At 42.2% G+C, this 25,421-nt stretch overlaps 1 protein-coding gene across 1 annotated transcript in view; it reads right to left on the bottom strand.

Annotated features, from left to right (window-relative positions):
- The window catches only part of obsl1b (obscurin like cytoskeletal adaptor 1b), a gene marked incomplete at both ends in the record, with an annotated part of 38,622 nt that extends 14,091 nt beyond the window's left edge, over positions 1-24,531 (bottom strand). The window contains 23 exons of the mRNA XM_079733787.1: positions 215-484; positions 657-932; positions 1,368-1,643; positions 1,966-2,241; positions 2,699-2,974; positions 3,505-3,777; positions 4,101-4,376; positions 5,746-5,931; positions 7,075-7,224; positions 7,517-7,762; positions 8,448-8,723; positions 12,413-12,487; positions 12,637-12,828; positions 13,034-13,276; positions 13,662-13,937; positions 14,157-14,432; positions 14,648-14,893; positions 15,073-15,348; positions 15,548-15,814; positions 16,199-16,510; positions 16,853-17,113; positions 17,439-17,708; positions 23,517-24,531. Of these exons, the coding sequence (XP_079589913.1) occupies positions 215-484; positions 657-932; positions 1,368-1,643; positions 1,966-2,241; positions 2,699-2,974; positions 3,505-3,777; positions 4,101-4,376; positions 5,746-5,931; positions 7,075-7,224; positions 7,517-7,762; positions 8,448-8,723; positions 12,413-12,487; positions 12,637-12,828; positions 13,034-13,276; positions 13,662-13,937; positions 14,157-14,432; positions 14,648-14,893; positions 15,073-15,348; positions 15,548-15,814; positions 16,199-16,510; positions 16,853-17,113; positions 17,439-17,708; positions 23,517-24,531 (6,490 nt within the window). The remainder of the gene's footprint in view (positions 1-214; positions 485-656; positions 933-1,367; positions 1,644-1,965; positions 2,242-2,698; positions 2,975-3,504; positions 3,778-4,100; positions 4,377-5,745; positions 5,932-7,074; positions 7,225-7,516; positions 7,763-8,447; positions 8,724-12,412; positions 12,488-12,636; positions 12,829-13,033; positions 13,277-13,661; positions 13,938-14,156; positions 14,433-14,647; positions 14,894-15,072; positions 15,349-15,547; positions 15,815-16,198; positions 16,511-16,852; positions 17,114-17,438; positions 17,709-23,516) is intronic.
- Between the last annotated feature and the right edge of the window lie 890 nt (positions 24,532-25,421).

Genomic DNA, 25,421 nt, shown 5'->3' on the forward strand with positions numbered 1-25,421 from the left:
TGACTCCCAACCGAAAGGTATGGGGTTTACTCTCCCATGACTACAACCTACCTGTAGGCATCTCATTAATGACCTATATCTTAATTCATTGTAAGTTGTTTTAAATAAAACACTACTAAAATATTAAATAGTATTTCAGAGATGTCAGCTATGCTAGTTTGATCATTCAAGGCAACAGGAAATCTAAAACACTACAAAGTCTCTAGTTTCTTACCTTTAACAATGACAGTGAAACTCATCTCATCGGTGTTCGCATCGCAGACGTACACTCCAGCGTTGCTGAGCTTCAGGGGGTTAATGGTGAGATTGTGGTTGGCGCCGTCAATGGAAATATGAACGTTGTCTTCGTTTAGCAGGCAGCCATCTTTCAGCCACCGCACATTAGCTCTTTCTTGGCTCACAATGGCACACAGCGAGACACACTCGTTTTCACAGGCAGAGATGTTGTTGTTTGGCTGCTTGTTCACAAACTTGACTGGTGGCTCTAAAGGAGATATTAATCAAAAGCACATTTCATAGACATCTGGCTACTGGCAAATTTCACATGCACATGCACTGCATGTGTGCATGTGTTGAAAGAAAGAAAGAATGAGATGAACATAGATAGACAAATAAAAAGAGAGTCAGAAAAATAAAATAAATACACCAGAACTTACGCTGGACTTCGACCAACGTGATCATTTTGTCGTCTATGGCGTCGCAGATGTACTTCCCAGAGTCAGAGGGTTGGAGCCCAGAGAGAACCAGTCTGCGTACAACGTCACAGCTGTCGATTTTGATACGGTCGTCAGATTTCAACAGTTTGCTGTTCCACAGCCACTGGACAGGGCAGTTGGGGCGCGAGACCTCGCACTCCAAGATAAGGTCATCTCCGGCCACAAGAATGTGCTGCTCTGGCGTCCCGGAGTTCCCAATGATCTGCACAGGGGGCTCTGGGGGCACACATACATGGGGGGGAGGGAGATAAGCTAGTGGTTAAGGGTGTCTGCCCAAAGGTTCTTGGTTTGTTCCCCAATGACTGCAGTCTACCTGTTGGCATCCTTGAGCAAGAGGCCCTAACCCTACCTGTTCCTAATGACCTGTATCTCAATTCAAAGGGTAAACATTCAGGATACACCACTGACAAAATCTTCAACTTTCATTTCCTATTTAGTCAATTTACCAGGCTTTTCTTTTTACAGCAATTTACAGTGATATCAGATACATTATGGTTAATTTGAGGGATTAGGGAATCTTGCTCTAGAATCCCTATAGATAGTTATGCGGATATGGGAGATTGAATCAAGGACAATATAAATGTAGCTCCTGCTTAATGCTCACAGGAGGATCTGAAAAGTGTCAATGTTAACACGCCATGGTGATATTACCTTTGACGGTGATACAAAACAACATCTTGTCGTCTCCGGCATCACAGCTGTACTCTCCAGAGTCCTCCAGCTCGGCACTGAGCACCACCAGCGACCGGAATGCTCCTTGCTCCTCGCAGCAGAAGCGTGTGTCGTTGTCAATCAGCACGCTGTCCTTGTACCAGCTGACGGACGCGCTGGCCCGCGACAGCTCGCAAACCAAGATAATGTCGTCGGACACCAGGAACTTCTTCTCAGCGGTTGCGTCTGTCTTTCCCAGGATTCTAACAGGAAGCTCTGGAAGCAGCATGATTGAATGACAGAAACAATCAATTTATTACTCAATTGATAATTTATTCAAGCATTGATCATTCAATAATACAAATAACCATAAACAAATCGCTGACACATGTATTGAAACACAAAAACCTAATAATCAATCTGATTTTGATACATCTGATACTATGAATGAACGAGGAAATCAAGCAATCAACAAATCTCTTATTAAAAATAGTTTAAAAAGGATGGAATGAATGCAGAAACAAAAAATTGAATAAATGAATTAATGTTATAATGACGTAATGACTGAATGCATGAATAAGTGAATGGGGCTGGATACCTTTGACCTTGACTTGGAAGTCCATGACGTCGTCCTTGGCGTCGCAGACGTACTGGCCAGCGTCCTCCAGGCTGAGGCAGTGGACGGTGAGCTGGCGCAGAACCACGTCCTCCAGAATGGTCACCTTTCTTGAGTCCTCCACATCCTCCCCGTTCCTCTTCCAGGTGACCTCGGCGTTGGCGCGGGACACCTCGCAGTCCAGCACCATCGGCTCGCCGGCGAATCTCTCCACGACGCTCGCCATCTTCCTCGGACGCATGAAGCGAACGGGGGGCTCTGCGGAGAGGAGAGGAAGATAAGAAACAAACAGATAATAGTAAAAACCACAACAATTATAGTCACCATCATTCATATTGATCGTCATTGTATTCAATCAGAAACAAACAATAAGCCTTATTTTATATTTTTTGATTATTTTCAAACATTCAAGATCTAAGATATTACAATTGTTTTATTTTTTTGTATGTGTATAATATGTTTAATATAAAATATCTGTTTAGTGAAATACATTTTAAAAACGCATGCCGACTCTAACTACAACAATGATAACTAATACTACTAGGCCTAATAATAAAAACTTTTGAATAAAATAATTCCCTGCCACTAATAATAACATAAATATTAATAGTAATAGTTAAAGTAAAAGTAATAGTAAAAGTAATAGGAATAAATAATATATTGCAGTGCATGTGCATGTGAAATTTGCCAGTTGCCATAATGGAAACATAATTACCTGCTATGTTAACGAAGAACGTGACCGAGTCATCCGCCGTGTCGCATACATACTCTGCTGAGTCCTGGACGCAGGTCTCGGGGATGATGAGTCTGCGGTAGATGCCATCCACCTCCAGGATCAGGTTTTTGTTCTCCTCCACCTCCAGACCATCTCGGTACCAGCGAACCAACGCGTTGGCCCGGGATATCTCGCAGCTCAGCACCATCCTCTCGGACGTCTGCTGGCACAGCTCCATCTGGGACTGGCTGGGAGACACGATGCGAACGGGCGGTTCTGGAGGAGAAAACAAACGAACACCCTATTATTTAAAGGAGGCACTAGTTAGTTGGTTCTCATTAGGTAAGGACAGCTTTTGGTTTAGTTTGTCTACTTTTAGCCATCAAAGATCATTTCCAACCATATGAAACTCCATTTCCATCCACCATTTGTTTCCATGACAAAAATAGACTGAAGATTCCTGTTTTGAACACCAAGCAGCTCAGCAACAGTGTAAAGCACACGTAGAAGGTTTAATGAAGACTTAAAATCCCTGTTCAAAACATTCTAAAAAAACAAATCCCCATGCATACAACCTTAGTTACCTGTGAGTGTCAAAAACGGATGCAAGCACTTATCCACCAGTCCAATAACCGATGCATCTAAAACACACTTTGTTAGCCGATGAACGGGCCCATCAGCAGAAGCATCAAATGCTAGTGATTTAGTGAAACCCCCCTTTCTGAAAGCAAACTTCGAAGCAACCAAACAACCGTTAAGCCAGGGTAAGCTCTAGCCATTGCACCACACGGTTCAGGTTAAATTACCTGTGATCTTAAGGTGAAAGAATATGGAATCGTCTGCTGTGTCACAGACATACTCCCCGGAGTCCTCAACTCTACTGCAAATGATCTTAAGTCTTCGGTAGGGGCCTTCTACCTTGAGCTTGATGTTTTCACTCTCCTGCAACTTCTGGCCGTCCTTGTACCAGTTGACCACACCGTTTGGGCGCGACAGCTCACAGCTAAGTATGATTTCCTCTGGCACATGGCGGTCTAGATGGACGTCTTCTTTGGGGTAAACTATCGTCACCGGTGGCTCTTCGGAGAAAGCGTCAATAATGTCAATACAAGGTTAAAGCTGCACTAAACATTAAAGTTGCACTAAACATAAGATTTGCTCTAAAAATGAAGGTTTAAATGATGGGCGTTTAGACTGATGCAGAGTGAAAACCCATCAACCTATGGTCAATCAACCATGTACTTATCAACTTATTGCACATTTCATGTATTTCTGAAACAAAGTCAAAAGGTTAAGTTGTGCAGGTTTAACTATCTAATACGGGCAAACACATCAAGTCATGACAAGATCTTACCCAGCAGTTATTGGACACTCAATAATGTCACGTTCCCCCAGACATTACCTCGTATGTTAACCTTGAAGATTAAAGCGCTGTCTCCAGCTCTGCACGTGTACGTCCCCGTGTCCGACAGCCGGGCGCTACGGATACTCAGTGTTCTGGCTGTGTCAGCCGATCTCATTGTAACGTTGTCACACGCTTGGAGTTCCACTCCATCCATGTACCACTGGACCGGGGCGTCCGCCCGTGACACTTCGCATGCTAGAACCAGCTGGTCCTGCTCCACAACACTTTTGAAACGCTCCTCCTCGGGGCTGTTTACGAAAGTTACCGGATGCACTGTAGAATAAGACAAGAGTGAAGGATCAATAAATAAATGGGTTGTTTTTTAAAAGGTGTTTTTTGTTGTAAATGTTTCAAACAGCACTTCACAGCCAAGATATGCTGGATTAGACAAGCTGCTGCCAAGGCCTGCTGGTTAAAACCAGGTAGCTCTAATCTAGGTGGCACATGAGTAATGAAAGGGAGAAGTATTAATGGTGGAATTATGCAGTATCGCATGTGATTGAAGCAAGGTTAGAAAGGTTTCCAAGAGACTTGTCGAAGGTCTAGCATCCTTCATAAAGCTTTACATTCAGATGATCAACGTTTTACAAAAAAAACATTCAAATGCCTGATGAAGATGAGGAAATAAAGAGAATAATGGAAATGGGTCAATCCCAGATGGATTTGATGAAGATGAAGCAGCACCACTTTTTCAGTAATTTGAGATGAACTCAGCCCTGTATCAAAATAAAGGCATAATGAAGCCATCCATGATCCATGTATCATATGAGTGGTGGCAGAGGGACTAGTCATTAGTTGCAACTTAAACTTGGTATCCACGAAAAGTCTTTGCATGTCACCTTTCACCTCCACATAGCAATCGTTGAAATCTGAACCATCATCTGTTTTAAGATTGCACACCCCGGAGAATGAACCCACGCTGGTGGCCGGTTGCGTAACCACTGTCCTCTTTCTGTCCTCTGTTTGGCTGATAGTCACACACTTTGGCAGGGGATTCACTCTGTCCTCATTGGACGAGTGGGCACGGCTTTTGAGATGTGCTGTCTCTCTCTGCTGGGAGATGGGCTCTGCTGCTGCGAGGCATCTCCCAACCTCTGGGGCCATTGACGACCAGACAGGAGCTACAGGTGTTTCATTAGGTTACAAGCAACGTACAAAAGACGATCCTCGTAAGATCTGAGCTAAACATTGACATGCAGCAGCAATGCGAGTGTATCAATGTACATGGTTTGAAAACGGGGTGGAGTGGGGTTAACCAGCACACAAAAATAGCACTTTATACTGGACAGGATGTCATGCGCTATTGTTGACTTGGCAACGATTAAGATCAATCCTAATTAGTTATTGAAACATTAACTGCCAATTGCTTTTACTGAAGAGAAGAGTTAGTGTAACATTTTGTGAATTTCAGAAGTAAAAGTTATATATAGCTTTAACAAGTGTCTGCGGTGTTTGTGGAGTTACACACGCTGTTTTCTTAATGAATTGAAGACTAGATCAATGATCACTAATCACAAATAATGAACATTTCTTTCTTTCTTGTTAGGCAAAAGGGAAATGCCCTAAGCTCGTTCCCAATGTTTTTTCAATTGCCAAGCCTAAAGCAAATTAGTGACATTAAAACTAAGAATTTGCTAATCACCTGCAACATCCACCTTGGATTCTATATGGACATCGTTCATCGCTTCACAGCTGTAAAGACCCCTGTGTCTGGCTTCTGCTGATTGGATGTTCATTGATTTCAACTCATCATTTGATTGGACGTCAAAGTTACTCAGAGGAAGTTGCTGAACGACATCTTTGTACCTATTGACCTCAGCTGCTGGGTCTGAAACATTACATTCCAAAGAAATTGGGCAGAATGCAGTCAGAAACAACGACGGTTTACTCAATTATCATTCTGACCGATTTGTGATCGCTATTGGAAAGCAATCACAGGAAGAAAAACCTCATCTGGTGGGATGTCTTAAGTGTTTTTGCTTGATTACCAGTTTCTGTGTTGTAAAGAATGGTATGGAAAGGCTAAGATGTTATGTTAATGTTAAGTAATATAGGTATGGTATCATAAGGTATCGTAAATGAAAGGGATACGACGAGTTATCTGTAAATTGGTGTTTGGCTTTCTTACTAAGATTCATACGAGTTGTTCAATTCCAAATTAATACATTTGTATACAAACCCAGATCATTCGGCACTATTTTCGGCTCTTTGATATTATGCTACCTGTGATGCACCGCTGACAGGATTCCTTCGTCTAGACTACCTAACCAGTAGCAGCTAATAATAAACAGGTCATTTGCACCAGCAACTATTTGGAACACATTAGAAGTCTTTAAAAAAAAATAATGATGTGTATCCCCCTCACATGAACCGTATTATGGTTAATATCGTATTTTAATATAAAATATTGTACTTCAACTCTGCAAGTCAAAGCAATGCTTAACCAGTGATTTCCCCTTCATGACGCACAATGATGAATTTGGAATTAAATCTGGGCTGATTCTAGGGATGACATACGCCAATTTACAGACACCTCGGCGTATTGATGATTAGTCATTTATTGTTCTCAAAGAGGAAATACATGTTCACAAGCTTATGGTCAGACAAAAGTAACATAAGGTGGGTAACCTAAGGCAAGGTAGGTTCCTTAATGTAGCTAATAGTAAGTTAAGGTAGGGTAAGATAAGGGAAGGTAAACGTAGGCGGGACTGACTATTGCTGCGTTAAAAGTAGGATGAGGTAGGTGGCATAGTATATACCTGTTGGGCAAAAGGGTCATTATTCTTGTTGTTGGAACTTATTTGTATAGTTATGAATGACAAACCATAGCAAACACAACAATCACCTTGGACCTCCACTTGGAATGTCACAACATCGAGTGAAAGACAACAGCTGTAGAGGCCAGAGTCAGAGGCCTTAGCGGAATTAATCACTAGCTTCCGGACGTGGCCATTTCTTTTCATATCGATACCCGTTTTTGAATAAAGCTCCACGCCATCTTTGCACCATGAGACCTGGGCAACTGGGTCTTGAAGCTCACACTGGAGCACTACAGGAGAGCCAACCGAAAGGGCCTTGAATTTTTCTGACATCGGGATGGGCTTGATCCTCTGAGAGCAGCCTATAAAATCATTTGAGTGAAGGGAGGGAGGAGGGGAATAATGTTTACAATTAAACAACATTAGTTCTAGAGGAAGGGGTTTTTAGATATGGAATTCATACAAAAGATGAATATATGCTCCAAGTGAGTGTCAGAATACCGTATGTATCACCACGTTTCAAAGGACGATTCAATCACTCTTGTTAAAGCATGCACACATTTTAGGTACAAATTTGTCTGGAACACTAACATATATTTACAGGTGGTTAGAGTATAAACAGGACAGAACAGGGTAGAGTCAGACATGAATCACCTTTGATTTCCACCGTGAAGGTGATTGAGTCACCTGCCGTTGAACATTGGTAGACGCCAGCATGGGTTCTATCCACAGAATGGATGAACAATTTCTTCACTAGGCCGTCTGACTGTAGGTCTATGTCACCCGGCAGCAGCTGGGTTCCATCCCTGGACCAGAAGACCTCAGCTGTTGTGTCCTGATAGAGCTCACATTGGAGAACCAGAGGTGAACCCTCTTTCACTGACTTGCTCCTCTCGTCCTCTGGAAGTTGACAGAACTTCAAAGGCAGAGCTGGACATTTTTTGGTCGTATTGAAAAAGGAACGATTTATCGTTAATTTCCTGAAATCAGGGCTTTTGAATAAGAGAGAAGAACAACGTACATACTCAAAATTGAAAATAAAAATAAGGAAGTGAAGAGTAGGGTATCAAACCAAAGCAAAGGTTATCTGCCAGTTTGGACACACCAATATCAAATAGAACAAAGAAGAAGTAGAAGACAAAGTTATGAAGAAGAAATTAGTGTTGAAGAAAAGCAACATGAAGCAACAGCAGACTGAAAAGAGCTCCAAAGACAACATAATGGTAATGACAAATTCAATATTTAATACTGGAAGTTTGGGTATGAAGATATTAATTATTTAACATATATATATAGAGAAGATCTCTTACCCCAATGCCCGCCTTACAAATACTCACAAAAATAAGAAAGTCAAGTAAAAGAATCATGACTAATGCCTTCAAGTAACCCTTCCCGTCTCCCAGTTAGCTCCTTCATTTGGTTAATATTGCCATGTCAAGGTGCTATGCATCTTTCAAACAGACATGTAGCACAGCGCAACTACAAACCATTGGTTAGATGATTATTAGGACAATTATTACCAGCTGCTTCAGCCAGTTAGTGTCTCAACACCAAACAGATTAGAAACGGTTTGTTCATTTGTCACCTTTCACGTCCACGCTGAACTGGATGGCATCATCCTTAGTCTCACATTGATACAGTCCAGAATGAGACCTCTGGGCTGACTGGATCGTCAGTTTCCTGATATTTCCATCCGACTGGATGTCAACTCCAGATGGAGGTATAAGTTTTGCTCCATCTTTAGACCAGTGTACTTGCCCAGTGGGGTCAGAGAGCTCACAGAGTAGAGCAACGGGACAGCCCACCATGACTGTTTGTGTCTGATCAGCCTCAGACATGGCTGAAAACTTCACAGGAGGAGCTAAAAGATTAAATATAAGAAATATAATTAATTTGGAGAACATATTATGAATATAGAATCATCTTAAAAAATAATAAATATATATATAAAAGTATAAACTATTTATAATAATTAATTAATTGATTAATTAATTAAATATTATAATATAATTAATTATATCATAATTGAACTTTGAATAAGGTTGCAACATGCTAAGAAAATATGAAACAATAATAAATATACATCAAAGACGACATACTGGCTAGAAACAAGTTCAACAATAGTTTTAATTTGAAGATTGAAAAAAGGCCTTTTTTGTTTTGTCAATTTATGAATGAGTTTTTTTGCCCCAAATCCTTTACATCCCTCAAGTGCTTCTTCATTTCTAAAAGCAGCATCTATGTTTGACACCACTTAAAGCAGGAAAAATATATTTTATTTTATTTTTAACCACTAGTTATTTTCCCAAGATGATTGAAAAGAAAACAAACCAAAGCAGACCCAGTTCGTCACCTTTACCATCGACATAAACCTGCGTAGCATCGTCAGTGGTTTGACAGGTGTATTCACCTGCATGGTACGGGAGCGCTGATTCAACAGAGAGAGTTCGTACAGAACCCTCCGAACCACCCATCGCCTGCCCATTCAGGTCAAGCAGCTTTAGCCCATCCTTGTACCAAGACACTCCTGCGCAAGGATCCGATACCTCACATGACTGGTTCCTCTCAGTCTCACAAACTGCTGCTGTGATTCTCACCGGAGGGGCTGGGGTGACATTTGGTAGTGATATCGAAAGAGAATGACATCAATTATTAGCCATGGTATGAATGGGGTTTATTTGTTAAAACTTCAAGTGCAATGTCCCCACTACTGAGATTAGCCACCTCAATGCTACCAATAGATATTAGCAGGCCTAAATAATCAAGGTCTTGGTACACAGATGTGTTATTAGTGTTTGGATGGAGGAACTATTTATGTTATGTGGAAATAACTACATAAGAGTTAGACTTTTCCACACATATATTAAATATGTTACGCTACTTAACGTACAATCTCACAAGCCACCCAAGCCTTGCATTGGTTTTTATAAACTTTATTCAGCTCTGATTTAAATCACACAGGTAAGGGTATAAATGTAGAAGATTCTGATATGTAATCTCCTGATTTTTACAAAGCACAAACATCCATTCTCTTGTCTGATAATGGTAACTATTAAAATCACCTTCGACATCCACTTTAAGCGCAATGTCATCATCACCATCATCATCCCACTGACTGTCACATGCCCTTGACAGATAGACCTCTTCTGATTGGAGGGCAGATACTGGCTTAGCCTTATAAGCTTCTAATGAATACACATTAGCTCTTTGCTTTGAGTGAACTAAGCATTGTAATGCATCTCCTTGTGTCTCCAGGGTGTTTCCCCCTGTTTGGATTGCTGTCAATTGCATGTTGTAATATGACTCTTCCATTGGAATTGGTACAGCTTCTCTTGTGTTATGCAATAAGTCTTTGGATTGAATGGTTGTAGAGTGCAGCAGGCCAAATTCCTTCCCTGGCATCACAGTCATTGCCTTCAGAGGGTTGTGTATGACCTGAGGTTGAAGGGGTATGACCTCAGGTGAACTACGAAACACTCCTATTTGCAGAGAGCCACTCTCTGAGATGTTGATACCAGCTCCCACCGTTTGTAAAATAATTGGCTGGGAGGAGTCAAAGAGCTTCACCGATAGGACGGTTGCCATCTGACGGACGTTATCGAGCTCCTTTGACTGTGCCTTGACAGACTGTGAGGAGTCCCAGAGGTCCACTGATTGGGCAGTGACAGACTGTAAAGAGTCAGAAAGCTCATCCAATTGGCTTATAATTGCGGTCTTGCTTGAGTTACGCAGCTCACCTGATTGGACAGTGCTGCTGAAAGAGTTGCTGACCTCCTCCGATTGGACAGTTGCAGACTTTATAGAGTCACATGGGTCATTTAATTGGAGGGTTTTAGTCTGTAAGCAGCCAGATAGCCCATCTGATAGGACAGTTGCAATCTGTTTGGAATTTTCCTTTTCTTGGATAGTTTGGGTCTGTAAGGAACCAGACAGCTCCACTGATTGGTGACCTTCAGTCTTTGAGCAGCTTGAAAGTCCCACTGATTTAACAGTTTCAGCCTGTAAGCAACTAGACTGCTCGACCGGTTGTTGACCCTCAGTCTCTAAGCAGCTTGACACTCCCACTGATTCAACAGTTTCAACCTGTAAACAACTAGACAGTCCCTGTGATTGGATAGTTTCTGCTGCTAAGCACTGAGACAGTCCCACTGATTGGATAGTTTCAGCCTGTAAGCAACTAGAAAGTCCCTTTGATTGCCTCTTTTCAGCTTGTAAGCCCCGAGACACTCCCTCAGATTGGATAGTTTCAGCCTGTAAGCATTTAGACAGCCCCAGTGATTGGAGCTTTTCTGTCTTTGAGGAGTGACAAAGTTCCTTTGATTGGATATTTTTCATCTTTGAGGACTTGCAGATTTCCTGGGATTTGAAAGCTGTACACCCTTGGGCACTGTAGGGTTCCTCTGCTTGGACGGTTGCAGTTTGCAGTGCGGCACAATACTTATTTGCTTGGACAGTCACTGTGTGCGTTGAAGTTGTCACATTTTCTAGAGGAGCTGGTGAATACTGTGTATTGCGTCTGAGATTGTCAATTTGGACTTCTGTAGTCTGTATACAGGGGTGGTTTGCACCAGATCCAACCATCACTGCATACATTGATTCAGGGCAATCCACATCATCAACAGTTGTCGCTTGTCGGCTGCTGGAAAGCACTTCTGAACATACTGGAATCTGCTCATCATAACCTCCACTTGTTGGATTAAGAGCTGGAGTTGGCCCAGAATGCTTTATATATTTACAGGGCTCTCCTATCTTTCGGGAGACCCAAGAGTTCGGCTTCTGCAAGATGGTTTCGTCTTCTGTTGAGTAAGCCACTTCAATGGACTTCCTTGGCTCTGTAGCTTGGTCCGGCGAGTGTCTGGGAGGTATAGCTAGAGGCATTATGATGTACACAGAGATAAAGTTTTTCAGTTTGGTTGTTTGCCTCAATAGTTCTTCTTAAAATAGTACTGTACATCATTGGGGGTTAGCATGGAGGAGTTATGGGATGATCCATTGCAAAGACAATTTTGAAGAGGTGCGACCATGGCAAACCATGGTCTTGTGCTAAATATTTCATAGACCCTTGATACTATAGCAATTCAGATCAGTGTTGAACCCCATTACTTCTGCCTACAAACAGCCGTTATACCATTAAGAGTAAAAACAATTAATTGTCAATGCAACAGAGGTGATTCAGACCAGCGCAGTGAATGACGGGTTCTTGTGATAGTGAGATGGGCTTCAAGAGTAGAGGGTTGCTTGTGACAAGCAAAACAAAGATGGCTGTTAAGATGAAGAATGACACGACATGACAGACAAACATATATGTTAGTATCAAGAGTATGACTGCTTCGAATCATCTTGATTTGACATTTGAAGCCAAAAATAATCTGCAGGAAATGAAATGAGAGTAGGTCATGTCTGAAAGCATGTTCAAAAATGATCAGAAATGATATAAATACATATATTTCATAGATGTCACAAAGTGACATCTAACAGTTCAATACACCACTTTGGTTAGTGGCAAGTATGTACTGGGTTAAAATGGATGATTCTAATCAAAATTTTCACCTTTGGTGTCCATAGTGCTTTCGTGAGACTCATCAGATACTGCAACACTGTCGTCACCAGAGTGACACTGATATGCTGTACAGACAAAGCCAAGAAAACAAACAATGAGCTCATAGCTTTACTGTTGTGGCGTATTGTTTCTGAAAGATTCCTCAACAAATATAACGAAGATGGAAAAACACCTTTTTTGTCCACATTAAACTGCACTTCGTCTTTTCTCTCACAGCCAGACCTCTTCTCACAGGATAAGCCATCTGAAGGGAGGAACATAGTCGGTTTGGCAGTTTCTGATTGGCTGTTGTTTTGTGGGTAGATCTGTGTTCCATCCTTGTACCAACAGGCTTTGGCAACTGGGTTCGAGATCTCGAACTGCCGAACGATGGGGCTCTGTGCTTCAATAGGTTTGGTCTTCTCAACTGCAGAACCAGGTGGACATGTCACATGCAGAGCTGCATCAGTGGGATCATTTCAGTGTTTGTTATTCTAAGGTGTTTTATATCACAAACATTAGCTTCTTATGATTATAATTGTAAAGATGCTACTTTAAAAAATCTACGAGAAGAGAATTAGTTTAAAAAAACAAAGCCAATGACACAGACAACACAGACACTAAACAATCACCTTCGTTTTGAACAATTAACTTGGCAACATCGTCTGCTGTTGCACAGTAGTAGGCTCCAGAGTTGGAAGAGTGGGTCGGTTCGATTACTAGGGTCTGCTCGAAGCCTCCAGTTTCAAAGCCAGGTTGGCTTGTTTGGTCCTGCTCTTCGTCCTGCGGCCCCAACACCGGGACTGCAGAGTCTGACCGTTGACCTTGCAGTTCCAAGGGACAGGTTACCTCAAGCAACTTGCTTTCCTCAACCTCTGGTGAGGATAACAATGGCAACGTTGGAGCTGAAGATGAGCATTCACAAATGTAATTGTGAATGGCAGTGCATCGACTCATTGGTTAAGAGAGAGGCGGGGGGGGGGGGGTTAAAGGTCAAGTGTCTATACAAATTGACTGTTTTGTTAGTTTTGTTTGTTGTTATGGTTCTCAGAGTTAAAGAGAAAAGTGAGGTTTTATATGTGTAGCTCTGAAGCTAGCAACATCCATTATTAGCTGAAAACCACAACCGATACGGCTTCAAACCATCCAACTTTTAGTGACAGACACAGACACTCTAAATGTTACAGTAAGACATCATGTCTCCTACAAGAACTAACACACTATCGTGTTCAAGATTCAACCAAACATAACAAAAATCACCTTTGACATCCACAGTGAACTGGATAGTGTCATCAGAGGTCTCACAGCTGTACCGCCCCGCATGAAATAGCTCTGCTGATTGGACAATGAGCCTCCTGAAGGAGCTGTCAGAGTTAATGTCCCAGCCATTCTGTGGGAAGAGCTGGTGGCCATCTTTGTACCAGCACACCTCAGCGGTTGGGTCGGTGACCTCGCACTCCAGTTCAAATGCCGCACCCACTTCAAACGCCTTGGTTTGCTCAACATCAAAACTAGTCGAGAACTTCACCGGTATAGCTATCAGGGTACATTTTGGACAAAACCAAGTAAACAATGTTGAAATACATTGAAAGGGGTAAAATGTAGCTAAAGATAGATTTTGGTGGCATGGCTTTAACAACGAAACAGAAAATCAAAACAGACTAAGCTGAGATCTATTAGTGGTGTCAAGAGAAACAGGAGGTTGGTTTACAGTAGTATTGTTATTACTACACAAGACAAAAAGATATGGGTCACCTCTGATCTCCACTCGAAACTCCATGGTATCGTCCTCGGAGGCGCAGCTGTAAACACCAGAATGTCCAGGTTCGGCGATGTGGACAACTAAAGACCTTGTGTGACCATCCGATTGGATTTCTAATTCAGTGTTTGAAAGAAGCTGCGTTGGACCCTTATACCAGCAGACCTGGGCCTCTGGGTCCGAGACCACACACTGCAGTACAATGGGGCAGCCGGCCTCAATGGTCTTATTCCTTAGTTGTTCTGGAATCGCTGAGAACTTCACCGGTGGAACTACAGATATGTTTGAATGTTTGTCTTAGAAACAACCTTGAATACAATTTCCTAAACATTAACAATCAACTAAGGGCTACGTTTCAAGAAGGAAGAGCCTAAAAAGCATTGCATGTAAGAAGGTAAAAACTGTTAATATCTTAGTTAAGGGAGAGCTTTTGGTTAATTTATGTTTGTTACAATCCAGCATAGTAAGTAACAAATCATCAAATCACCTGTGACTTCCACGTTGAACGTGATGGCATCACCTTTAGTCTTGCAGCTGTATAACCCAGTGTGAATAAAGTCAGCCACGTCGACTACCAACATCCGAGACAAGCCATCACTGAGCATCTCTACTCCGCTCTGAGGCAGGAGCTTGGAGCCATCCTTGTACCAGTGCACTGTGGCTGAAAGGTCTGAGAGCTCACACTGGAGCTCCATCCGGGAGCCAGTATGGATGGCCCTTTCTCTCTCCGCGTCTGGGAGTGGTGTGAACTTCACAGGCGGGGCTATGGATGCATGCAGTCATTGGTCATTTACAAGTTGTTGCTGGTCATTCATTAAGACTTTAGAAGGAAATGTTAAATGACAGTATCACAACAGGAAGTTGTTAGTATGACAGAAACACAAAAATCTTTTTTTGGAAAGGCCCACTCACCCTCTACCTCCACATTGAATCTGATGACATCATCGATGGCGTCGCAGCAATAGACTCCAGAGTGTGAGAACTCTGCGGATTGGATGACAATCCGCCTCATTGTGCCTTCTGATTGGATGTGAAGGCCCTCGGTTGTTTGTAGCTCCACCCCATTCTTGTACCAGTGCACTGGGGCCGCAGGGTCTGACAGCTCACAGTACAGCACAATAGGGTTCCCCTCTTCTATAAACTTATTACGGTCCATTTCTGATAGTGGGGAGAACTTCACCAGAGGAGCTGTCAATACCGGGACAAAAAAAAACAAACTCCTTTAATATAATATTTTTTTAATCAATTATACTATATTTATATAGTAATAAGCAATGCATATGAAGGAAAGCTATTTACAAATATTAAAAAAGAATAGTAAATAACTTCAGTTAGTGTTACACAGTGAATTAAATAGTCCTAATACTGAAAGTGACATTGAATGTACCTTGAATGTATAATGCGGCAGAATCCCTAATGCCGTACGCTATGAATGTGATTTCAGCCCCGTTGTCTGTTTCTCGTACACCCCTGATGCGTAGCGATTGGTGCGTTCGAGACCGCCTCGTTGTGTATCGTTCGTCGTCCTGCAGCTGAGTGCCGTTCAAGAACCACGTGCCGATCACTGAGGCGGAGAGCTCGATGGTGAAGCAGGCATCCTGCCCCTCTGGCACCAAGGCATCCTGCAGAGGAGCCTGTATCCTGGCCACAGGAACTGAAGGAGAGACCATGGCATTGAGTTAGCAGGAAGTGTTTTAGTGTTTTGCTGTCCAACCTGTTTGAGACATATTTTAATAAAATGCGCCAAAAAGATTTGTACTTGCCGGCACCATTTGTATAATTACGTTTAACTTAGGACTACTAGGCCATCTTTATACATTTTTCAGTCAACTGCATCCGTGATACCTTGTCATGTTTCCTATATTCTTCCCTCCAACTGTCCAGGTGTTTTTAGAAACTTGCTCATGCGGTACCCTGAAATGTTGTACATATTCCTATATCATCTGCATGCTTCAATTGGTCTCAGCGTTGTCTGTTGATTCTGGATAGAAGCTTCTGCAAAATAAGTGGTTAAAGGGGAACCAATCATCCAGCTCACCTAAGTGAACCGCTCGGGGAAATTCCACGTTGTTGCTCTTTCCGTACTTGTTGACGCTGCATATTCGGAAGCGGTAATCTGCCTCGCAGGGAACGCTGTCCCCTAGGATCTCTACGGAGGTGGCCGAGTCTGTGGTCAGACACTGGAGCCACTCCTGGGAGCCCGTCCCAACCTCCTGCCGCTCTAGGACATAGCCTGACGGGGGGTTCTTTCGTGAGTCCTGGGCGGGAACCCAAGAGAGCAGAGCGGCGTTAGCTCGCTCTGTGTTGATCTGAACGCTCACCGGACAGCTTGGAGGGGAGTGTTTGGCAGCTGAAAAGGACCCAAAACAGGGAATTTATGACATCCTTTGTTACAGGTAGTTAATTTAAATGGGAGTACATGTTTGTAGTTTATATGGTAACAGGTAATAGAATGAATTTGGGCGGCCTGTGCTACTTCTATTTGTACATACTACTGAACATAACTACTGAACCCAGCATTCTACATCTGAAATATTGGTTTAGTAGTCCTAGGTTCAAGTAGTACAACAACAAGTTGTGTCATTCCGTTCTTGGGCATTATTATTGTCTCTCTCTTGTCGGCCTCAGTCACATGAAGACTGCATCAACACTGATAGGACAGGGTTAGAAAATAATGCCCATCATTTATTACCTTTCACTCTGAGCTGAGACGAAGTTTTGGACCTGCCCACGAAGAACATGACCAGTCCAGAATCCTGAGGATTGGTGTTGACGAATACCAGGATATGAGTGCGACCGAATGATTTGAGGATGGTCTGGTGCGTCTCTCGCAATTCCACTCCCTCTTTATACCAGTGGATGTCCATCTCCTCCTCCTCCACCTCAACACAAAATGCAGCGTTTTCTCCCTCTAGGACGTCCACCTTCCTCGGCAGCTTCCGGACAATAGTGCCTGTGAAGCAGGTATATTATATGAGGTTCATGGAACAGAAGGGTCATTTGTAGTATGTATTCAGAAACATTCACAGAACGGAGAGATTAGGGTTTGAACCCAGAACCGTGAACCTTCAGCTGGGGATCATAAACTATCTCCCCCCCACCCTCACCTCTAATCCAAGAGCAGTTGTTGGCCTTTTCCCTCAATCAGTATCACTGAGATCTCACTCATAGTCCTTCAATAACGTGCACACACACACACACACACACACACACACACACACACACACACACACACACACACACACACACACACACACACACACACACACACCAGTTACCTTTCACAGCCACCTCCGCGATGCTCCGGCCCCCGTCGGGCATCTCACAGAGGTAGATCCCGTCGTCGTCCACGCCGATGTCTCGGATGGTGAGCCGCCTCTTGGTGCCCCATTCCTCCATGCCGTACTTGGCGCCGGGCTGGAGCCGGCGGTCTTCCAGGTACCAGGTGATGGGGACCGAATCCTCAGGGACCTCGCACTCCAGCACGGCCAGGTCCCGCTCCCACACCTCCAGGTCGATCAGCGGCTGCTTGAACCTCACCGGAGGCTCTGGAGGAGGTGAGGTAAGGAACAAACACACAAGCTTAGGGTAAGACTAAGTCGTTTTATTTGAAGACCGTTTACCCTTAATTAGTCACTGGCAGTATTTTAGGGAAGTATTAAATGTAAGTCAATTTTATCCATCTTTATCTTTTTGTTATGTAATTAAGAAGCAGGTTGGGGTTACAACGTCTTTGGTTTGAACCTTTTGGCAGGGAGTCAAACACTCAGTCGCTGAGTCACACTGTATAGTCTGATTAGGCAAGGCAAGGCAAGGTAATTTCATCTGTATAGCGCATTTCTTACATCAAGCAGTTCAATGTGCTTTACAGAGAAAAGGACAACAGTATAATTTATAGTGAAGAAGTACATGCAAGCATTATAATGAAAGACCTTCAAAGAAATCACACATGTACTATACAAAATATGGGAGAAAAAGATAAAAAGTAACGAAAAAATAAAAAAGACCTTCAGTAAGGTTAGACATTTCAGATATGAATTCGACATTAAAATATAAATCGATAAGAATAGAAATAAAAAGAGAAGGAAAACATTAAAAATGTTAATAGTATGCATCACTGAAGAGCTTAGTCTTTAGTTTTGATTTAAAAATAGAAGTTGTGGGAGCATTTTTAATTTCTTCTGGCAGTTTGTTCCAAAGTTTAGCTGCATTAACATTAAAGGCTGACTCACCACATTTTGTTCTGGCAGTAGTTTGAACCAAAATATTTTTGTTTTGAGACCTCAGTGATCTGGCTGGGGGGTGCTGTATGAACATGTCATGTATATAGTTTGGTCCAATGCCATTTAGTGCTTTAAAAACAAGAAGTAGAGCTTTAAAATCAATTATATAAATAACAGAAGCTAGTGTAAGGACCATGCTTACTCCTTTTAGTCCTAGTTAGCACCCTACCAGCAGCATTTTGTATAGTTTGTAGTTGCTTCACAGTTTTTTTGGGAATCCCAGTTAAAAGGGCATTACCGTAGTCTATCCTGCTTGAGATAAAAGCATGAACATGTCTTTTTAGGTCACTCTGACATAAGGTTCCTCAATTTTGCAATGTTCGTCAGGTGAAAAAATGCAGATTTAGTGACTGATTTCACCTGATTATTGAAGCTCAAATCACTGTCAATGATGATGCCAAGATTTCTTACAGCATCCTTTGCCTTAAGTCCATTTGTGCCAAGTAGAGTAGCAACCCTGGATCTTTGCCCTTTGTTCCCAAATGTAATGACCTCAGTTTTGTCTGTGATCAGCGCAACGAAAATTGTGTGACATCCAAGTGTAAACCTGGTCGGGACACTGATGGAGAGAATCAAGGGGTGCATAATCATTGGGAGACAGAGCAAGGTCAATTTGAGTGTCATCTGCATAGTTATGATAACACATGAGTTTTTCCTCAGGATTTGGCCGAGTGGGAGCATGTAGAAAATAAACAATAAAGGGCCTAGGATCGATCCCTGAGGAACACCACAAGTTAGGGTTGCTGGTTTTGAGGTGTAGTTTTCTATAGCAACAAAGTAGCTCCTGCCCCCTAAGTAAGATTGTAGCCATTTTATGACAGCACCTGAAAAACCGACCCAGTGTTTCAGTCGATGGAGTAGTATATGGAGGTCAACAGTATCAAATGCTGTACTGAGGACCAGTAGTACCAGGACAGTTGTTTTGCCTGCATCAGTGTTCAGACGAATGTCGTTTATCACCTTTACAAGGGCTGTCTCTGTGCTATGGTTAGTAAGGAAGCCAGATTGATAGTCATCATGTGACAATAGAAAAGTAGTTAATTGGTTAAAAACAGTTTTTTCAATAATTTTTCCAATAAAAGGTAGATTTGATATTGATCTGTAGTTGCTTAGTACTGAACGATCCAAGTTACCTTTTTGGAGCAGGGGCTTTACAACTGATGTTTTTAGGTACCTGGAAAAAGTACCAGTTTGTAGTGATGTATTTCTAATCTGAAGCATATCTGTTATGAGATGAAGGACAGATTTATAAAGACTACTGGGTAACGTATCTAGTTGGGAGGTAGCAGAGCAGAGATTTTTGAACGGTTTTGATCAGAGTTTCATGGTTGATGGAACTAAATTCTTACATTTGGTGTACCTCTTTCAGTAGCTGGTAATTCCAAAACACGAGTTTGTAATTGCGTTGTTATTTTCAATCTTATTTTTTCAATTTTACTATTGAAAAAGGATGCAAACTCTTCACACTTGTGATCTGAGAGAAGCTCTGGTGTTACGTCAGTTGGGGGATTAGTTAATTTCTCAACAGTAGAGAATAGCACACAAGCATTATTTATGTTCCTGCTAATAATTTCAGAGTAAAAGGTCTCCCTTGCCTTGCACATTTCATAATCATACAGCCGTAGCATGTTTTTATAAATTTGGTAGTCAATGTGTAGTTTGGACTTGCGCCATTTTCTCTCGGTTTTCCTGCATTCCCTTTTTTTTTTGTTTAACCATTGGATTTTGTCTCCGTGAAGCACTTTGCTTGTTTAGGACTTTTTTAACTTTTACTGGAGCAATGTCATTGATGATTTGTCTCATCTTTGAAGGGAAATTGTTCTTCAAGTCATCTACCGAGTCGGATGTTTGAAGGGGATTTTGGGAGAGCGCTTGCTCATAAAGGGCAATGGTGTTCTCATTTATGACTCTCTTTCCTGACAGCCAAGTCCATCACATTAGTAGACACATTGAGACCTTTGGTGATGACAAGGTCAAGAGTATAAACATGCAAGTATGTTGGCCCCTGTACATGCTGTGTTAAACTAAAAGTGTCCAAGAGCATAAGAAAATCCCTTTTTTGTTGTTCTCTAAATTATGTACATGCAAGTTAAAATCCCCTGTGATAATAATACAGTGAAACTCTAAGCAAATAGTTGACAGTAGTTCACAAAATTCTTCTAGAAATACTATTACTGACTGTCTTGGAGGCCTGTAAACGATTAATAGTAGAATGTTGGGAGAACACTTAATAAGTGAACATAGTTTTTCAAAAGATGTAAAATGCCCTAAAAGTAGCTGCTTGGACTGAAAAGATGCTTTGTATATTGCAGCACTTCCACCCCCCCCCCCCCCCCCGGGTAGTGCTCATAAAACTGAAGTTTGGGGGAGCAGATTCGATCAAGGTAGAAACAGCCTTAGCATGATCTAGCCATGTCTCAGTCAAGAGCATAAAATCAAGTGAGTGTGAACAAATCAGATCGTAAATTAGAAATGACTTATTTTACAGTGACCTGACATTCAGCAGAGCTTATCTTACATTAGTATGCCCAAGTGTGGGGATCCTTACCACTGGTGTGTACAGAATTTGTTTTGGAACTGGTTTTAGGTCGACTGGTTTACCCCGCTGTGTAGTCACCGTCCTTTATGTTTTGTTGATACACAACTTATCAGTACAGAGATGGCGAATTTGGAGGTGGGTGATGCCTGGATGGAACAGCAGGGGGGGCTACCGATATGGGCTGCATTCTTGGCCGGATAAAGTAAGGCACCAGAAACAGGAAGCTCTATAGTGTTTACCAACATGGGCAGGTCATTGGCAGTGGCAACCGGAGATCGGGATGCGCTGTAAACAGGCATTTAGGTATTCTTATATATCGACTCTATGATTGTAATTTACAACACAGCTTTCACTATCACGTATTGCATCAAAGCTATGGCTGTTTTTATTGACATTGGAAATTACACCAGCTATTGGTATAACCACATATATTACTTAATCTATTGATATTACAATGTTATAATGTATATTATCATATGAGTTAATATTTGTTTAAATATGAACAAACAAAACATGAACATAGGGTTAGGGTTACTCTCTGGCATTAGTTCTGGACAACTGTTTTTGAAATACAATAAGAAAATGTCATTTCATTAAATAGATCTACCTCTGCCAATTTACATAATCAACACAATTGTTTAAATACTTAATAAAAATGAAAAAGTTATTTTTAAAAGCCATCAAAACATTAAGCACTGTTTAAACTTGAATTTACAGGTCGCTGGAGTTCAGTATAATTGGTATATTCAAATGTTTTCTGTCATAAATATCCGCGCAGTAAACGAGATAGGAGAAATCATGAGAGAAGTTGCTTATTTGATGCTGAGGTATGAAAAGATCATTAACACACTCAAGTGTTAGTTAGGAAATAAACGGTTGTAACGGACACCATTGGATAGTAACAGACCGTTGTAAACAAAAGAATGTGGACTACATTTAGAAACAACACCACACTCTGGTATTGTTAGCTAACCGTAGTGCTTGAACTAAGCTCTAAATCATACTATAATGATTGTTTGAATGTGAAAGACTATCTTACAATTTTCATTGATCAAATCTGCATCTCAACTTTGCAACATTTAAAACTAGGTGTGGCTGATATTTTGGGTGTGGCTTTTATAGCACTCTGATGTTATAAATGCAAAAATATCCAAATTACAATACATATCCTTCATTCATAGTATCTGAAGGGTTGACAATGGTTGGTTTGACTTGACAAACTATCAAAATATTGAATTCATACGATCATGAGACAATCTTCCAGATTAGCCATCACTCAACACTCAAAGAGTTAGGACTTGGTGACAGCTGTCAAATAATTATTCAGGAAAACCTAGAAGGTAAATGGTAAATGCCTACTACTTCAAGAGTTATTGAGAGTGTTTTGATGTACATGTATATGAATACCTGCTATTATACTATCAAAGGTGGTTACAAGAATTCAAGACAAATAAGAAAAAAACACAATTTCTCAATTACGATTTGTTCCCAAACTCAACAGTGATCTCCGCCCTGAGTACACTTGCGATATACACTGCCGCAAATTCTACAATATCAGGATCAATCTTGGTCTCCCTTTAACAATCTGCGCTTTCAAACATTAACTCAACATGTGTATGATCTAATCAACTATAATATTTATAGAATCCTTGTTCTCAAAGATTCTAGGTTACTCGTGACGTCAATCAAATTTTAAAAATAATACTGATCAAGTGTTGTTGATCAAGCATACTTTATCAAAGAATGTCCCCGCCAAGTACAACTCAAGAACAACTATTCTGGGGCAGCTTATTTTTGAGTGCGGACCATCTTCCACTTTACAAACATAAATTCTTCATTATCTTCCACTGTGGTTTAATTTCGATGCAGCATTTCATTTATAATAATCCATGAATAAAATATTTGAATTGAACTGCTACTGATATTTGTATTGGATAAATGACTAAAACGCTTAATCTAAAATCAAATTTTGATTTTATGCATTTCCGCTAATCAGTTTATTGCTAATCGTTGCATCCACAAATCAATTAAAGGTGAGAAAACCATACTTATTTAGAGGTTGAAACAATAATTTTATCTGTGTACAGTGGGTTGTCGCATTACAGATACAATGCTCGCTGTTGGTGTTGTTAGTATGGATCAAACTGCATCCCGAGGAGAAATTGGATCCCATTCCCTTAAGATCTTAATCACATGGTCCCCCTCTCCGATATCTATAGCGATTGGAATCCACCTTCATCTGAGGAACTTAGACCACTTTGAAATTTCATGTGACAGATATTTAGACAGTTCTAAAGATGCATGGTTGATAGGGAGTGGGTATGGTATTCAAAGATAAATATTTAAAACTGTTGAAAATACAGTGATTATTACAGGGTTTAAATGTTTTTTAACTTTGTGCATTTTTATTATGATTTATTGAGCATAATAATGCCAATTCAATATATTGAATATATATCAAATATTAGATTTTGCTTCCAAACAAGGGGTTGTGTTGACGAGGACAACAATACTTTCCAGTTGAACTAACTTACCTTTCACAGTCAAATGTACAGCGCTGAGTGTTTGTCCCGCAGTGTTGGACGCAGCGCAAACATAAACTCCATTGTCCTTCTGCTTACAGTACAGCACCTTCAGAGTGAAATATCCCTCTCTATCCTCATAGCACAAGTAGCGTCTCCCCGAGAGAATGAGTCGACCGTCCTTCCTCCATATAATCTCCGGTTTGGGTTTTCCCGTCACAAAGCAGCGAAACTTGGCATGCTTGCCCTCAGTCACCGCAAACATCTTTACTTTGGTGGACTTGGTCATGCCGTCGTCTCTGAGTCTATTGGACATCAGCCTGCCACTCCTCTGCTTGCCCTGGTGTGCCTTCCAGTGGCTGTTGTTGTACCCGTTTCGATTCCCATCGTCCCCCTGCCCCGGGCCGGCATCCACCAGCAACACTGCACCCGCCAGCCCCTCGCCAAACTCATTCCGGGCCTTGCACGTGTACACCCCGCCGTCGGGGGCACGCGTCTTGAAGATCTTCAACTGGAACCAGCCGCCGTCCTGGCACCCCACGCTGAAGTGCGTGCTCTCGAAGATCTCGTGGAGCTTCCGTCCGTCCTTCTCCCAGACCACGTCGGGCCTTGGGTTCCCCCACAGCTTGCAGGAGAAGACAGCGTCGTCCCCGCGGCCCACGCGGGTGGAGAGGGGCTTGATGAGGAACCGAGGCTTGTTCTCCTCCCTGACCTCCAGCTCCTGGGCCTCGCCCTCCACCTTGAGCGTGGCGGCCGCATACGTCTCCCCGATGCTGTTCTTGGCCTTGCAGATGTACTGCCCGCTGTCCTCGGACGTCACAGAGGAGATGATGAGGTTGTAGACGTTGCCGTCCTCAAACACGCGGTACCGCCCCTTCGTGTCGATCTTAACGTTGTTGCTCTCCCAGATCACGGCGGGCCGGGGGTCTCCGCCGATCTGGCACTTCAGAACGGCGTCGGTGCCGCTCTGGACCACCACCGGCCTGGGGTAGGCCAGGAAGCGGGGCGCTCCGCCAAACACGTCCATGTCTGCTGCAGGGCCAGCCTCTACTCAGCAGCTCAGTCGCTCACTGCCAACACTGGGGCGGGACTGTCTCGGACTGGGACTGCGCAGTACAAGTATCTGAGGCAAAAGGATCACAAAGTGTAATCAAGACATGGTTTGTTAACTACTAATGGGGGTTAATATATAGGCTCAACCCACCAGTTTGCTGATCAGTTAAGAAGTAGGCTACAATACAAGGTTCTATTCTATATCTTAGTCCTTATGCTAGATGTCTTTCCATCTATCCTGCAACCAACTGTCCTGTCCATGATGGCACAAAATCATGGACAGGACATGACTTCATAAGAAAACAGGGAAAACACTGGCCCAGCTCGGCTGGGGTTGGGGGATAGTAGTAGGTGGAGGGATGTGACTTGGTCCTAACAGCAGCCACAACACAGATAGGCAACACAGTTGGTGCCGTATTTCAATGGGAAAGTGCTTAATATAGCGTGCGCTAAATAAAGACCTGCAAAGGAGTGTGTGTGAGTGTGTGTGTGTGTCAGGTATCACAAAGAAAGCTGTGAACCCCACATGCTCACACGAACACTGACGATACCCACAGCAGATCTTTCTGAGATTGTACAGCGACCATACCAATGCCTAACAGACCCCACTACAAACAGAGACACTTTACCAAGCAGTAGACTCGCAGAAGACAACACGAAGTAAACCAAGTACAAACCTTACAGAGACCTTACCGCAGCCATACAGAGACCCGATGAACCCTACAGAGACTATAATAAGACCCTATATTCCTTACTGCGTCATTACTGAACCCTTACAGCAACCACAGAGAGACCATATACAAAGAGCTTAAGAAAACCTTACAGTCACATAACAGCAATCGTACAATGGCCAAACTGAGACCA

Source organism: Pollachius pollachius (genome assembly GCF_949987615.1).
Source record: "Pollachius pollachius genome assembly, chromosome: 3".
Classification (NCBI taxonomy): Eukaryota; Metazoa; Chordata; class Actinopteri; order Gadiformes; family Gadidae; genus Pollachius; species Pollachius pollachius.